At 49.6% G+C, this 16904-nt stretch overlaps 1 protein-coding gene across 1 annotated transcript; it reads right to left on the reverse strand.

The window, feature by feature from the left end:
• Window positions 1–217: 217 nt before the first annotated feature.
• On the reverse strand, window positions 218–16640 carry LOC106603590 (protein sprouty homolog 3). The gene is made up of 2 exons (XM_014197455.2): window positions 15947–16640; window positions 218–6562 (listed from the first exon to the last, which is right to left on the reverse strand). Exon 2 carries the CDS (start codon window positions 6465–6467, stop codon window positions 5511–5513), a length of 957 nt encoding a protein of 318 aa, XP_014052930.1. The 5' UTR covers window positions 6468–6562; window positions 15947–16640; the 3' UTR covers window positions 218–5510.
• Between the last annotated feature and the right edge of the window lie 264 nt (window positions 16641–16904).

Consider the following 16904-nt stretch of genomic DNA (forward strand, 5'->3'; position numbering starts at 1 on the left):
AGAAGCTATCATTGCCTCCTCTCAGAGATAAACTCTCAGAGATCAACTCTCAGAGATCAACTCTCAGAGAAGGAGGACTGGAACCTATTAAGGTGTCTGCATGCTTCCCAGCCGAATAGTTCCTGCATATATCATGACAACATTTTAGGACGTTTTTGTTTGTTTTGGTCTTCGGCAAGGGTGTTTTCCGTTGTTTGGGCACACTAAACTTTTTCTCGAGACAAGCAGAAATCGGTTCCCGAAGTCTGTGCCTCTTCATCGGTGATTGGACAACAGTAAGGATTGTTTGTTGTCATTCAACGAGAGACAAATAGTTTTCATTCAAATTTTTTCGCTGGAGAAATACTGCACCTAACATCTTAGTTAGATATAAAATTGAGCAGCTAAGATCTCCTCTGCAAAAACATCAAAATTAATGACAGATTTCTTGAGTTATCTGACTATTTTCAGGAAGTGTATTCTGGCTACAGCGTCCCTAAACGGACAAACAGTACTATTGCTGCTTCTTTCTCGTTTATCAAGTGAAGGTCTTCTAATGGAGTAGAAGCTTCTACACCTGCATTGCTTGCTGTTTGGGGTTTCAGGCTGGGTTTCTGTACAGCACTTTGAGATATCAGCTGATGTAAGAAGGGCTATATAAATACATTTGATTTGATTTGATTATGCGAGCACACTTGTTCGGTGTGACCTGCTGAACTGCCAAACTGAAGCACACTGACACCTTTATTTAGTCCATACAGTTAGTAGGAATGTAACTGGGAGGGAAGGGGTGCTAAGATGTGATGCTGGAAGGTGTTAGCTAGCCCCCCTCCGCCCCCCCAATGGGGTTGGGGGGAGGACTTGCCTGAGGTTGATCAAACTGGCCAGAGGAATCTGTCAAGAAGAGGAAAGCCCTGACCATGCAAAATGCATAACGTGTTGTGGACGCAGTGGTAAAGATCTATAACGGAGGTAATATTTCTTATCTGGCTCCCTTTCCTAAGCCTTATCTGGCTTACTGTCCATCCCCTATGATATCCCTCTGTATTGGGAATTTGGGGTAGCTCCATCTCTTTGGTGCACGGTAGACAGCAACGCTATCAGGATGGAGGGAGGAATAGAGGAGAGGGGAGGAAGGAATGGGTTAGGGGAGGCTGAGGGATGGGTACAGGCAGGGGAGGTGAGGAGGGGAGAGACATGCGGTGAGGGGTCAGGGAAGTCTGGCGTCAGCCTGCCGTGGAGAGGAAACCTGACCAGACTCTGGGTCCTCTGAAGCAGCGGGGCTAAAAATAAAACAGGAGGCTTCTGCTGACAGCAAACATACACAGGCCCGACACACACTAACACAGGATGGGACGTGACACCCACACACACATACTCACATATACACTACATGACCAAAAGTATGTGACCACCTGCTCGTTGAACATTTCATTCCAAAATCATGGGCATTAATGTGGAGTTGGTCCTCCATTTGCTGCTATAACTGCCTCCGCTCTTCTAGAAAGGTTTTCCAATAGATATTGGAACATTGCTGAGGGGACTTGCTTCCATTCAGCCACAAGAGCATTAGTGAGGTCGGGCACTGATGTTGGGTGATTAGACCTGGCTTGCAGTCGGCATTCCAATTCATCCCAAAGGTGTTCGATGGGGTTTAGGTCAGGGCTCTGTGCAGGCCAGTCAAGTTCTTCCACACCAATCTCGACAAACCATTTCTGTATGGACCTCGCTTTGTTTATGGGGGGCATTGTCATGCTGAAACAGGAAAGGGCCTTCCCCAAACTGTTGCCACAAAGTTGGACGCACAGAATTGTCTAGAATGTCATTGTATGCTGTAGCGTTAAGATTTCCCTTCACTGGAATTAAGGGGCCTAGCTCAAACCATGAAAATCAGCCCCAGACCATTATTCCTTCTCTACCAAACTTTACAGTTGGCACTATGCATTGAGACAGGTAGCGTTCTCCTGGAATGCGCCAAACCACATTCATCCGTCAGACTGACAGATGGTGAAGCGTGATTCATCATTCCAGAGAACGTGTTTCCACTGTTCCAGAGTCCAATGGCGGCAAGCTTTACACCACTCCAACCAACGCTTGGCATTGCGCATGGTGATCTTAGGCTTGTGTGCGGCTGCTCGGCCATGGAAACCCACTTCATAAGTTCCTGACGAACAGTTCTTGTGCTGACGTTGCTCCAGATGCAGTTTGGAACTCGGTAGTGAGTGTTGCAACCGAGGACAGACACTTGTTTACGCACTACGTGCTTCAGCACTTGGCGGTCCTGTTCTGTGAGCTTGTATGGCCTACCACTTCACGGCTGAGCCGTTGTTGCTCCTAGACTTTTCCACTTCACAATAACAGGACTTACAGTTGACCAGGGCAGCTCTAGTTGGGCAAAAATGTTACAAACTGACATGTTGTAAAGGTGGCATCCAATGACGGTGCCACGTTGAAAGTCACTGAGCTCTTCAGTAAGGCCATTCTACTGCCAGTGTTTGTCTATGGAGATCGCATGGCTGTGTGCTCCATTTTATACACCTGTCAGCAACGGGTGTGCCTGAAATAGCCGAATCCACTAATTTGAAGGGTTGTCCACATACTTTTGTATATATATAGTGTATACTGTACATACACCGGAAAGAACACACACTTACACACAAACATTTGTGCACATACACATGCTCGTGCAACCACACACACACACACACACACACACACACACACACACACACACACACACACACACACACACACACACACACACACACACACACACACACACACACACACACACACACACTGTCTGGTCATAAGGGAGGCCCCCCAGGTTAGTCTGTTAGTTAGACAGCTGAACAACACTACAGACGATCCACCTCTATATCTCACAGTGCTTTCCATATTAAATGAGCTTAATCACTTTAGATTCTCCGGGTACATCATGGTCCCTTTTTGGTGTGTTAAACAGTAATACATGTTTGTGTTTCAGAGTTTGTGTCTTTGTTCCACCATTAGGATAGGGTCTTTGCATCAGCCTCAGACAAAATGTCTGCCATGGCCGCTCGTTGCCACATCTTGTATGTCCATTCAGTCGGTCGGCTCCAGGATGCCTCTTCAGAGAGGGAGGGGAGGGAAGGAGGCCCACTCTGTAGACTCCCTGTAGACCACCCTGTCTCTGTCTCTGTCTCTGTCATGCCTGGAATACACATCTGCTAGAGACCCCTTTTATTTAATGGCTGTGTTAGGATTTGTTCTAGTAGCTTGCTCACTGTACTCACATGTAACACATGGTCTGCTCTAGCTATCTCTCTCTCTCTACCTCACTCTCTCTCTACCTCTCTACCTATGTCTTTCTCTATCGCTCTACCTCACTGAAGAGGAAGTCCAATAAATAAATAGGTCAAGTCTAACAGAGCAAACCCCAGCCCATCACACAGCACAGTGAGGTTGGTCTGTTGAGTATCGGTCTGGTCGGCAAAGGCAGGCGCACACAGAGAATAGCCACGGTACTATGTACAGTAGACTGGCCCACACAATAAGGGGAAGGTAGAGACTGTATGCCCACACAGTAACACAGTAAGGGGAAGGTAGAGACAGTATGCCCACACAGTAAGGGGAAGGTAGAGACTGCATGCCCACACAGTAAGGGGAAGGTAGAGACAGTATGCCCACACAGTAAGGGGAAGGTAGAGACTGTATGCCCACACAGTAAGGGGAAGGTAGAGACTGTATGCCCACACAGTAACACAGTAAGGGGAAGGTAGAGACAGTATGCCCACACAGTAAGGGGAAGGCAGAGACAGTATGCCCACACAGTAAGGGGAAGGTAGAGACTGTATGCCCACACAATAAGGGGAAGGTAGAGACTGTATGCCCACACAGTAACACAGTAAGGGGAAGGCAGAGACAGTATGCCCACACAGTAAGGGGAAGGCAGAGACAGTATGCCCACACAGTAAGGGGAAGGTAGAGACTGTATGCCCACACAGTAAGGGGAAGGTAGAGACTGCATGCCCACACAGTAAGGGGAAGGTAGAGACAGTATGCCCACACAGTAAGGGGAAGGTAGAGACTGTATGCCCACACAGTAAGGGGAAGGTAGAGACAGTATGCCCACACAGTAAGGGGAAGGCAGAGACAGTATGCCCACACAGTAAGGGGAAGGTAGAGACTGTATGCCCACACAGTAAGGGGAAGGTAGAGACTGTATGCCCACACAGTAACACAGTAAGGGGAAGGTAGAGACAGTATGCCCACACAGTAAGGGGAAGGCAGAGACAGTATGCCCACACAGTAAGGGGAAGGTAGAGACTGTATGCCCACACAGTAACACAGTAAGGGGAAGGTAGAGACAGTATGCCCACACAGTAAGGGGAAGGTAGAGACTGCATGCCCACACAGTAACACAGTAAGGGGAAGGTAGAGACAGTATGCCCACACAGTAACACAGTAAGGGGAAGGTAGAGACAGTATGCCCACACAGTAAGGGGAAGGTAGAGACTGCATGCCCACACAGTAAGGGGAAGATAGAGACAGTATGCCCACACAGTAAGGGGAAGGTAGAGACAGTATGCCCACACAGTAAGAGGAAGGTAGAGACAGTATGCCCACACAGTAAGGGGAAGGTACAGACAGTATGCCCACACAGTAAGGGGAAGGTAGAGACAGTATGCCCACACAGTAAGGGGAAGGTAGAGACGGTATGCCCACACAGTAAGGGGAAGGTAGAGACTGTATGCCCACACAGTAAGGGGAAGGTAGAGACTGCATGCCCACACAGTAAGGGGAAGGTAGAGACAGTATGCCCACACAGTAAGAGGAAGGTAGAGACGGTATGCCCACACAGTAAGGGGAAGGTAGAGACAGTATGCCCACACAGTGAGGGGAAGGTAGAGACGGTATGCCCACACAGTAAGGGGAAGGTAGAGACAGTATGCCCACACAATAAGGGGAAGGTAGAGACAGTATGCCCACACAGTAACACAGTAAGGGGAAGGTACAGACAGTATGCCCACACAGTAAGGGGAAGGTAGAGACAGTATGCCCACACAGTAAGGGGAAGGTAGAGACAGTATGCCCACACAGTAAGGGGAAGGTAGAGACAGTATGCCCACACAGTAAGGGGAAGGTAGAGACAGTATGCCCACACAGTAAGGGGAAGGTAGAGACAGTATGCCCACACAGTAAGGGGAAGGTAGAGACAGTATGCCCACACAGTAAGGGGAAGGTAGAGACTGTATGCCCACACAGTAACACAGTAAGGTTAAGTTTGGCAGTCAGTTCAGCAAAAAGCACCAGGCGGTTTCAGGTTTCGGCTCAAGTCTCCACACGTACAGTACAGTTACAGTAAAGTACAGTAAGGCTTTTGGTCATTTCTCTTCAGGCAGGAGGAAAAGAAGAAGTATGGAAAGTACGTAAGGTGAAAGGTCACGGTAGGTAGATCACGACGGGCTGGGCGGGGCGATTGCATTGTCATGGCAATGTTGTCAAAGACTGCGTTGTCCAGGCGACGACTGACTCCAGGTGCACCACTGTCATACAGGCTTCTCCAGGGACTTGCTGCGAAAGGGGGCGTGCCCAGGGTTGGGGTTGGAGGTGGAGATCTTGCGGCACACGGTGTTGGTGTTGCTGCAGCGGCAGCCAGGGCGGGTGGCTCGGTCGTGGGCCCGCTGGCACAGGGCGAGGCACAGTCTGGCAGGTGGGTAGCAGCAGAGACAGGGCAGGCACAGCGCCAGAAGGCCAATGGTACCCCAGCGAGCGCAGGCGTGGGCGGGCGTGCAAGCACAGGGCCGGTCGGCACAGTTGTCCTCGTCATCCTGAGCGGAACAGTGGTAGAACAGGCCCTTAACGCAGCACAGACAGGTGCCGTACTCAACAGCACTCTGAGCAGAGCAGAGGCAGCGCTGCCTACAGACCCAGTAGGACGGCAGGCTCCGCGGGGCGCAGCACTCCTGACACTTACACCTCCCACAGCGCTCACAGATAAACAGGTGCAAGCCCAGGTCCTCTCCCTCCTCCAGGCCTTTACCTAGAGAAGCCTCAGGCTTGAGTTCTCCTTTAGGCTGGGAGCGCACCACCGAGGCCAGGCCAGAGTGGGAGGGCGTCAGGCCCGCCAGGAGTCTCTGGTCGGAGGCAGCGCTGGTCCGGGACATGGCTGAGCTGGCCGTACTGGAGCGACTCAGATGGGTCAGGTGGGCGTGTTGCTGCTGGCTCTGGCTCCGGGGGAGAGGGGCATGGGACGGGTACCCCTGAGAGTAACCATGAAGGTAACCTTGAGGGGGGTACCCATGGGTGATGGGGTAGCGGTCGTCGTGGGCGTAAAAGAAGCCAGAATGTGAGGTGTGGTCCAGGGCCACAGGGCGCTCCACATAGTCATTGCTGGCCCGGATGGAGCGAATCTGGTCCAGGGAGAGGACAGGCACCTGCTGGAGGTCCAGCCCATCCAGGTCCATCCTGACTGGGGCAGGGCCACGACCTGGGGGAGGGTCCATCCTGGTCCTTGAAGGAGGGGCACGAGGGAGGGGGATGGGGTCGGGACTGGGGCAGGGACGGGGGAGTCGCACCTCTCACGGCACATCAGAGAGACCTGGAACAGAAGGAGAGACATACATTTTAGAACATTGTTACATTTCATCCCAGAACACGTTAAAGAAACTCACACCTCTTTACCCCTAAAAGAAACCACATCAACCAGCCCCTCACTCTTCCTTATCTTTACCACTTACAACACATCTGGAAAGCCGGAAGTCAACTTACTTTCCACTTTCTCACAACTCATTTATGCAGACGGCTTCAATATTTCACTTCCCATGTTTGGTAACCTGTACATGCAGTAGAGTGGACCTGCAGTTAGGCAGACCTGACCTGAGCAACGTGACTGAGTTATATAAACTGGACACAAATACACCCAGTATCCACATAGGCATTATTATCAACATCATTATGAACATTGAACTGCGCTGTTGGTTAAGGGCTTGTAAGTAAGCATTTCACGGTAAAGTCTACACTTGTTGTATTTGGCACATGTGGCAAATAAAGTTTGATGATTTTGAAATTCTCTAGTGCTGAGAGTATAACTATTATTATCCAAGCAGGGCCAAAGAGATAAAGCGATTAGTCTGGCCTGTAATTTAGCATCTGTTCTCCTACACGGCTCACTCTCTGGCTGCGTTTAGATACGCAGCCCAATTCTGATATTTTTTTCACTAATAGGTCTTTTGACCAATCACATCAGCTCTAAAAAAAGATCTGATGTGATTGGTCAGAAGTCAAATTAGTGAAAAAAGATCAGAATTGGGCTGGCTGTGTAAACTCAGCCTCTCTGTAAACTCAGCCACACACACACACACACACACACACACACACACACACACACACACACACACACACACACACACACACACACCCCACTCACACCCACTCACAACCACTCACAACCACTCACACTCACACAGTCACACACACAGCTGCTGGCTCTGAAGAAAGGAAGGGCATTGGATCCGCCTGCCTGTCCATTCGCCTCTCCGAAGATATACAGAGGTGAATTGGGGAAAACGTTGCAGTGTGTTAGTTGCTATGAGTGTCACTAAGGTCCTAGGTTGTCGTTGTTGTAACCCAATCTGGGGTTTGGAAGGGAGAGAGAAATTGCCCCTGTTAAAAAGTTCCTTTTGTTTCAGCCTTATCCTCCACCAACAGGAACAACGTGGATTTTGGAATGTAGATGGAAAACATCAGTATCCTGGGATTAACACACACACACACTGGCTTGTTTCATCACAGCGACATAATGTAGCAGGGAACGACTCCACATTCTGTGGACAATAACGTTTTTCATATTTTATTTGAATAATACAATATGTGAGTTTTAGTAAAGATGATGTTGCACCTACAAAAATACCCTCTGAGTATCTGCTACAACTCGACAACAGATGCAGCAGAATCTTCTGTTATGTGCTTCATTCGATACCCTGATACATCTGGTTCTGATTTTTACGTCCTTTTCCTCCTCTCCTCTTGTGCACCCGTACCAAATGGCCTGAGGGGATAGTTCCCTTCATTTCTCTGTGAGAGGCCAGCAAGCCCTCGCAGAGAATGAGACAAACAAAGAGAGAGAGAGACAGACAAAGAGGGAGGGAGGGAGGGAGACAGGAGCGTAATCAGAGTAATCAGGCCAAATGGAGAAGCATTTAAAGCAGAAAGCCAGATGAGCAGATTAGATGGAGGAGAGAGACGGGAGAGGACAGATGGAGGGATGGAAGGACGGACGGACATAGCCAGGAACGAAAATCCATAGTCAGAAACAGCAATTAAGACTAGCAGAGTGAAGGGCGGTTGGATGTGGTTGGATGGAGACATGTTGGATAGGTGGGGTTGGTGGAATGGGATGAGAGGTTGGTGCACATTTTTTACCTTTTCCAATGTAAAATTATTAAATACTTTGTACTTATGTACCTTATTTAAAAAAGATATATATATTTTTGTGGCAGCCCACAGAATGTATATATTGTACCTGTACCAGCCTTCCGGGGATCTGCCGGCAGAATTTCTGGCAACGATGCTCTCGCAAAAGGTACGATACCATCCAACCTCACACACATACTGTAGACAAACACAGAGTACACATACACATGTCTTGACACACTGAGACAGACACACGTAGATAGACTAAGACAGACACACAAACGTACATCTACACACTCCCAGACACACCACCACCCCAGCCCGAAGCCATACCGTGAAGATAAGGTCGGAAGCTCAGAATGCATTTCCAAATTAGGTGGAGGAGGGAAGGGAAGTCCTTCAGAGTAATCACTTCAAATGAAGCAGCACCCATCCACTACACAGCTATCAGACCATCTAATTGTTAAGAGAAGCCGGCTGCTCGGCTCTTTCCATGACCTCATCATGTTGAGTCGTCCGGACCAGGGCAGGGTTCAGGCTATAAACGTGTGACCAAGCCCTTCACCGCTGAGCAAGAGATGGGCTCTTCTCTGGCTTGGACCACTCCCGATAAAATACAAATAAAAACATTTCAGCTGGTCTTGGTCTCCTCACAGATCTCATAAACCGGTCTAAGTCTGGATCATAAGAGGATAGAGTGCAGGCTTTTGTTCCAACCCTACTATAACTCACCTGACTCTAGGGCTAATCAGGGTCCTGAGGAGGAGCTGATTAGCATAAGGTGTATTATAGTAGGGTTGAAACGAAACCCTGCAGCCACGGGGAGTATCCCCTGAGGAGGAGGATTGGCTAGCCCTGTTGTAGCTCTAGACTGACATCTGCTTTACTTCCTGTTGGATACATAACTCAATCTGCTCTGATCACACACAGTCACGTGTGGCTCAGTTGGTAGAGCATGGCACTTGCAACACCAGGTTTGTGGGTTTGATTGATGAACAAATATGAAAATGTATGCACTTTACTACTGTAAGTCGCTCTGGATAGGAGCGTCTGCAAAATAACAAACATTTAAATCACACAGACGTTTTATCTCAAGTGTCAAACTTTCTGTGTTTTACTGTTTCATTTGTTTCTGCATTGCACATTTATAACACTTTATAACAGAACAGATATGCTTTCTGAGAGCGACAGCTATGCGTGAATACTATTAACTCATTCAGTACGGCAATGTTTACATGTTGCATTTGGAGCAGCATTAGAATCCTTGGCTGTTCTTTCCCCCCACTTAAGGGGTCGGAAGCCCTGTCCTTGTGGGAGCTGTTGCCTTGGTAACCATGTTTGGGAAGTCAACTCCCACTACCCAGAATCCTTCCCTCTCCCCCTCCACTTACCCAGCGGGCTCCGCCCCACCCTAATGCCACCAGCTGAGCAGGCCGACTGCTCTGTAAAGTGAGATGTAAGAGAGAATGCAGCCAGCCATCCCTCCATGTTCATCCCCTCCTCTCATCTAACCAGTGTGGATGCCAGAGGATCGATAACTGACACTCCCAGGCTGTGGGTGGGGATGTGGATGGGGAATAGGATTGTGGCAGGAGCAGCGTATTGGGGCCAGACTCAGTGCAGTGGCCGGGGCTAGAGCAGGGGGTTAGGGCAGGGGGTTATAAGGCACATGCTGGGATAACGACGGGGCTGGGGTTAGGGCAGGGTCTGGGGTTAGGGACAGGACCGGAGCTGGGGTTAGGGAAGGGGCTGGGGTTAGGGTTAGGGCATGAGCTGGGGTTAGGGAAGGGGCTGGGGTTAGGGTTAGGGTTAGGGCAGGGGCTGGGGTTAGGGTTAGGGTTAGGGTTAGGGCAGGGGCTGGGGTTAGGGCAGGGGCTGGGGTTAGGGCAGGGGCTGGGGTTAGGGTTAGGGCAGGGGCTGGGGTTAGGGAAAGGTCTGGTGTTAGGGTAAGGGGTGGGGTGGGGTTAGGGCAAGGGGTTAGGGTTAGGGTTAGGGCAAGGGGTTAGGGTTAGGGTTAGGGAAGGGGCTGGGGTTAGGGTTAGGGCAGGAGCTGGGGTTAGGGAAGGGGCTGGGGTTAGGGAAAGGGCTGGGGTTAGGGTAAGGTCAGGAGCTGGGGTTAGGGAAGGGGCTGGGGTTAGGGTTAGGGCAGGGGCTGGGGTTAGGGTTAGGACAGGAGCTGGGGTTAGGGAAGGGGCTGGGGTTAGGGCAGGAGCTGGGGTTAGGGTTAGTAAGGTCAGGAGCTGGGGTTAGGAAGGGGCTGGGGTTAGGGTTAGGGCAGGGGCTGGGGTTAGGGTTAGGGCAGGAGCTGGGGTTAGGGAAGGGGCTGGGGTTAGGGTAAGGTCAGGAGCTGGGGTTAGGGAAGGGGCTGGGGTTAGGGTTAGGGCAGGGGCTGGGGTTAGGGTTTAGGTAAGGTCAGGAGCTGGGGTTAGGGCAGGGGCTGGGGTTAGGGTTAGGGAAGGGGCTGGGGTTAAGGGGCTGGGGTTAGGGTTAGGGAAGGGGCTGGGGTTAGGGTTAGGGTTAGGGAAGGGGCTGGGGTTAGGGTTAGGGAAGGGCTGGGGTTGTGGTTAGGGAAGGGGCTGGGGTTAGGGTTAGGGAAGGGGCTGGGGTTAGGGTTAGGGTTAGGGAAGGGGCTGGGGTTAGGGTTAGGGAAGGGGCTGGGGCTGGGGTTGGGGTTAGGGAAGGGGCTAGGGTTAGGGTTAGGGAAGGGGCTGGGGTTAGGGTTAGGGAAGGGGCTGGGGTTAGGGAAGGGGCTGGGGTTAGGGTTAGGGAAGGGGCTGGGGTTAGGGTTAGGGAAGGGGCTGGGGTTAGGGTTAGGGAAGGGGCTGGAGTTAGGGTTAGGGAACGGGCTGGGGTTAGGGTTAGGGAAGGGGCTGGGGTTAGGGTTAGGGAACGGGTAGGGTTAGGGTTAGGGCAGGAGCTGGGGTTAGGGTTAGGGTTAGGGAAGGGGCTGGGGTTAGGGTTAGGGCAGGAGCTGGGGCACATGGTATGAGTACATAGTGAGAAAGCATAGATACAGCAACATGAGGAAAGGTAGAACAGCCCAGATCTGTTTCTACAATACAGCATCTAGCCAAGACATGGCTCCTCTCCTATACTTGGCTGAGTTATTCCTGCCTGCTGTATCTGCCTGGCTCTGGGGGGTCTGCTTTATGTGTCTGCTCCTGCTTTTATCATCTGGGTCGGATGCAAACCCAGAGGGACACAACACCCACTCATTCCATGATATCAACAGCATTCACACTCCTTCCTCTCGCTCATCTGTTCATCCCTTCACCTCCTCCTTACTCTGTTGTTCTGTGTGTGCCACTAACACACCTTTCAGGGCCTCAGATGTAAAAAAAATAATAATAATAATAATTAGGAGAAGGAATTCAAGACTTGAGCGCTTTTCAGGTCTGGGCAGGAGGCACATCGATACAGGGGCTGCAGGATAGAGAGAGAGAAAGAGAGAGATAAAGAGAGAGAGAGAGAGAGAGAGAGAGAAGAAAGAAAGAAAGAAAGAAAGAAAGAAAGAAAGAAAGAAAGAAAGAAAGAAAGAAAGAAAGAAAGAAAGAAAGAGAGAGAGAAAGAAAGAGAGAGAGAAGAGAGAGAGAGAGAGAGAGAGAGAGAGAGAGAGAGAGAGAGCGAGAGAGAGAGAGAGAGAAAGAAAAATAGACAAAAAGAGAGAAACAAAGGAGAGTAAAAAGACAGGGGGATTGAGAAAGAAGAGAGTGAAAGAATGACATGACTAGAGAGAGAGTAGTGAAGGAGAGAGCGAGGCACAGAACAGAGAGAGAGAAAGAGAGTGAGGGGGACGGTAAGCAAGAGGGCAAATGGGAATGAGAAAGAGTGAGAGTGAGAAAGAAAGCAAGGGAGATACTGTATACACACCTTCTGTATAAAACTTTCCATGGGATAGACTGAGCAGGTGAATCCAGGTGAAAGGTATGGTCCCTTATTGATGTCACTTGTTAAATCCACTTCAATCAGTGTAGCGGAAGGGGAGGAGACAGTTTAAATAAGTATTTTTAAGCATATCGGTTTGTGTCAAGAACTGCAACGCTGCTGGGTCTTTCACTCTCAACAGTTTCCTGTGTGTATCAACAATGGTCCACCACCCAAAGGACATCCAGCCAACTTGACACAACTGTGGGAAGTATTGGAGTCAACATGGGCCAGCATCCAGGTGGAATGGTTTTGACACCTTGTAGAGTCCATGCCCTGATAAATTGAGGCTGTTCTGATGACTAAAGGGGTTCAACTCAATATTAGGAAGGTGTTCTTAATGTTTTGTACACTCAGTGTATTTAGAGAGAGAGAGAGCGAGGATAAGCGAGAGAGCTCAGGGCTGATGTTTACTGGGCCAGTCTGCCGTCAGAGGTAACCTGAAGACAGGGCCGTGCGCTGGGGGAGTATCAGTGGTGAGTTAGCCCTGCCTCGCAGCTCTGCCCTGGGGCTCTCTCTCTGCAGCCAGGGCCTGCTCCCCTGCTCCCCTGCCCTCCCTGGCACAGTAATCCAATCTGCGGCAGGAACAGGATGAGGACTAGAGAGAGCTGCACAGCACATATTACTCATAACAATCGCCACATAGGACCCTGCTCCTCTCAGCTCAGCTCAGTTAGAAAGGGAGGGAGAGGGACTCCAAAGCAACATCTGGAGTGCAAAACAGAAAGAGAGAGTGATGGGCTAGTGTTAATTTACCGTGTGTCTCTCACACACACACAAAGCCCCCACACACAGTGAGTCAAAATACTGGTTTGATTGCTGGATCAGTGTGGTATCATGGTGTTAATGGTGATGTGAATGGCTGAGGGTGGCAGATGACAACATAATGTTGAGCTATTTTTGCCCATCGCCAGTGACCCCTGGCCCTCCACTGGCCCTCCCCTGGCCCTCGCCTGGCCCTCCCCTGGCCCTCCTCTCTTCATACCCCGCTCTGATCTGATGTTATTGCTGATAACAGTGGAACAGTTCTCTTCTTCTCTCCTCTCCTCTCTCCCCTCCTCCTTCCTCTCCTCATCTATCCTCTCCTCTCTCCCCTCCTCCTTTCTCTCCTCTTCTCGCCTCCTCGTCTCTCCTCCTCCTCTCAGCCCACAGCTTCCTACAGGGAATATGTCATTAGATATATCCATTTTCCAATCCTCTCTCTCTTCTCACACACACACGCACACACACACACACGCACGCACGCACGCACGCACGCACGCACGCACACACACACACACACACACACACACACACACACACACACACACACACACACACACACACACACACACAGCTTCTCCCTCTCCCTCTTTCTTTCCTCCCCTCCAGATTTGCATATTTGCAGTTGAGGCCTTCATTTGGGTTGGCACTTGATGGGTCGCAGACACGAAAACAACCCACCCACATTTGAATGGGGGCCCTGGCTATTTGTCTGTCTGTGTGTGTGTCTCTGTGTGTGTCTGTGTGTGTGTGTCTGGTTCCCCTGTGCGTGAGCTGTCAGGCAGCGGGACCCAGGGGCCACCCTCTGGCCCCTCCAGGAGTGCAGCAGGATTGAATGACAATAAACTGTATGAGATTCCGGATGTGCCGAATCCGACCCCCAGGAAGGACTGAAATAGACACTGCAGACCAGCAAGTCCGGGCAGGAGAGAGAGGGAGAGAGAGAAAGGGAGGTGAGAGGGAGGGAGGCACACAGAGAGATAGGAAGACCACGTCAGAGAGAGAAAGAGAGAAAGAGCGAGAGCGAGTGAGAGAGAAAAAGAGAGAGAGAGCGAGAGAAGAGAGAGAGAAAGAGAGAGAGAGAGAGAGAGAGAGAGAGAGAGGAGAGAGGGAGATACTAATAAAGATAAAGTAGCAGATAGTGAACGTGAAAAAAACGTGGAATGTGGGAGAGACTGGAAGTAGTTGGAGACAGTAAGAGATAAGAAAGACTGAAGGAGTTGAGGCATAGAGAGAAACCATGCGTTTGTGCGTGTGTGTGCGTTCACATGCGTGCATGTATGTGTGTGTAACCCACCATCTTGTGTAAGTAGGAGTGAGAAAGATAAGTCACCCCTCACATCACCCTCTCTGACACAGTGAGTGATTTCCCCTTTCCACTGTGGGCCAATGGTTCCAAACAGTAATACCAGTCACGCCGCGCAACATCCTCTCTCTCACACAACTTATACACACTTCTGATACTTCACTTCTCTAAAAATGACATTTTCAGCAACTTTATAAAATATGCAGAAACAAAAATCTAACTCAATTTGCAGATTCTTAAAAGCGTATTAGTTATTTAAATGGACTTAATAATTTTGTATGTATGTATTTCGCTTATATCAGCCCCTATTTCCAAACATTAAACCTTGGAACATGAAGAGATACATTTGTATATATTTTACAACCAAACTTATACATAATCGTCAAATTCAATACTTTCCACAAGAGTATTCTTTCAAACAGCCACTCCTCTGGCCTGGTGTTAGAAAAAAACCTCTCCACTCATCCCATCCCTCTATCCCTCGTTCATCCATCCGCCCCTCCCGTCGGGCACAGCGGAGATGGGTATTGACATACAGTATCCGACCTTGAGAACAATCAATGGCAACCCCACATGTCCCTATCCCACTTACACACACCACACCACACCAGTTAAACACACAACACTAAACTATCCCAGTTACAGTTTACACACCATCCCATTTACACACACCACATCAGTTAAACACACAACACTAAACTATCCCAGTTACAGTTTACACACCATCCCATTTACACACACCACATCAGTTAAACACACAACACTAAACTATCCCAGTTACAGTTTACACACCATCCCATTTACACACACCACATCAGTTAAACACACAACACTAAACTATCCCAGTTACAGTTTACACTCCATCCCATTTACACACACCACATCAGTTAAACACACAACACTAAACTATCCCAGTTACAGTTTACACTCCATCCCATTTACACACACCACACCAGTTAAACACACAACACTAAACTATCCCAGTTACAGTTTACACTCCATCCCATTTACACACACCACATCATTTAAACTCATCACACCACTCTCCCAGGTAGACACACCACACCACACCACTCTCCCAGTTAGACACACCACACCACACCACTCTCCCAGTTAGACACACCACACCACTCTCCCAGTTAGACACACCACACCACTCTCCCAGTTAAACACACCACACTACACCACTCTCCAGGTAGACACACCACACCACACCACTCTCCCAGTTAAACACACCACACCACTCTCCCAGTTAAACACACCAAACCACACCACTCTCCCAGTTAAACACACCAAACCACACCACTCTCCCAGTTAAACACACCACACCACACCACTCTCCCAGTTAAACACACCAAACCACACCACTATCCCAACAATATAAAGCTTTAAACAGTAGGGCCAGCAAAGAACCTACAGAAATTAGGCCACTTCAACACACAATTACATCTAATATAAAGAATACATGTGAGAGTCTGGTAAAAGCTCTTTGATTACCTGCTTTTAGTGTTTTTCCTCATAAAATAGAGATGGGTGGGTTGGTACAGTATTTTGGGAGGGGGGTTGTTTTGTACCTACCTCTAAATGGGGGGAGATCCATGCTGCAGTGAAATGGGGCGTCTTGGGGTTGAGGAGGGGGAGGGGCGGCTCTCTCAGTTCCGTGGGGCCACAGCGCCTTGAGTCCCCTCCGCAGTCTTTTCAGGAGCGTCCCTGGAGTGCAACCAATCCCACGCCTCCTAGGGTCATTCCCCGCAAAGATGAAGAAGCAACAACCCAGCCCTGACGACAATCAACCAATTGCCCTAACGACAAGCAGCCGTTTGACAATGCCTTGTCAGGGGCACAGCAGGGGCAGAGAGGTCTCTGGTCCACAGTGTGGAGACCAGAGGGCAGAGTGTCGTGAGAAATATCCCAGAGAACACAAGAAAAAGTAACAGCCAGGTCCTCCGCTTCAGAATTAACAAATAATTGTACTCTTAAAAAATAAGGAAAGCTTGTGAAAAAAGTTAACAAATCAAAGTGAAGGAGTTCCAAAATCCCAGCAGTCAGGGAGATTGTAGTAGTATGGCTCTGTAGTTTTTCTCTCTCCTCTCCCTGAAAACATAAAGACTGAATGCTGGATAGTCTCTCTCACACTCTCTGTTCCTCTCCCCCTTGTTCTCTTGCTCCCTCTCTCTCTCTCTCTCTCTCTCTCTCTAGCTCTGTCTCTCACTCTAACTCTCTCGGGTCAGTCCTTCCTGTCTGTGCGTTTATCCTCTCATTCTCTGCGAGCCGAGAGTGTGTGTAAGTGAGTGCATGAGAGACACAGAGAGAGGGGGAGAGATGGAGGGAGGGAGAGAGGAAGGGAGGGGGCTGGACATGAATGGAAGAGGGAAGCAGGGGAGGGTTCTGTTCAGTGTGGAGGTTACATGTTTGCTGCAGATAGTTAATGGCTAAGTGGCATCATCAGGCTGAAACTGAATCTCTCATTTGTTCTCCCTCAGGTACTGTTCCATATGAGTCTATGAGCAGAGCCTGGCAAGAGAGAGAGAGAGAG

This window comes from Salmo salar, chromosome ssa04 (assembly GCF_905237065.1).
Source record: "Salmo salar chromosome ssa04, Ssal_v3.1, whole genome shotgun sequence".
Lineage (NCBI taxonomy): Eukaryota > Metazoa > Chordata > Actinopteri > Salmoniformes > Salmonidae > Salmo > Salmo salar.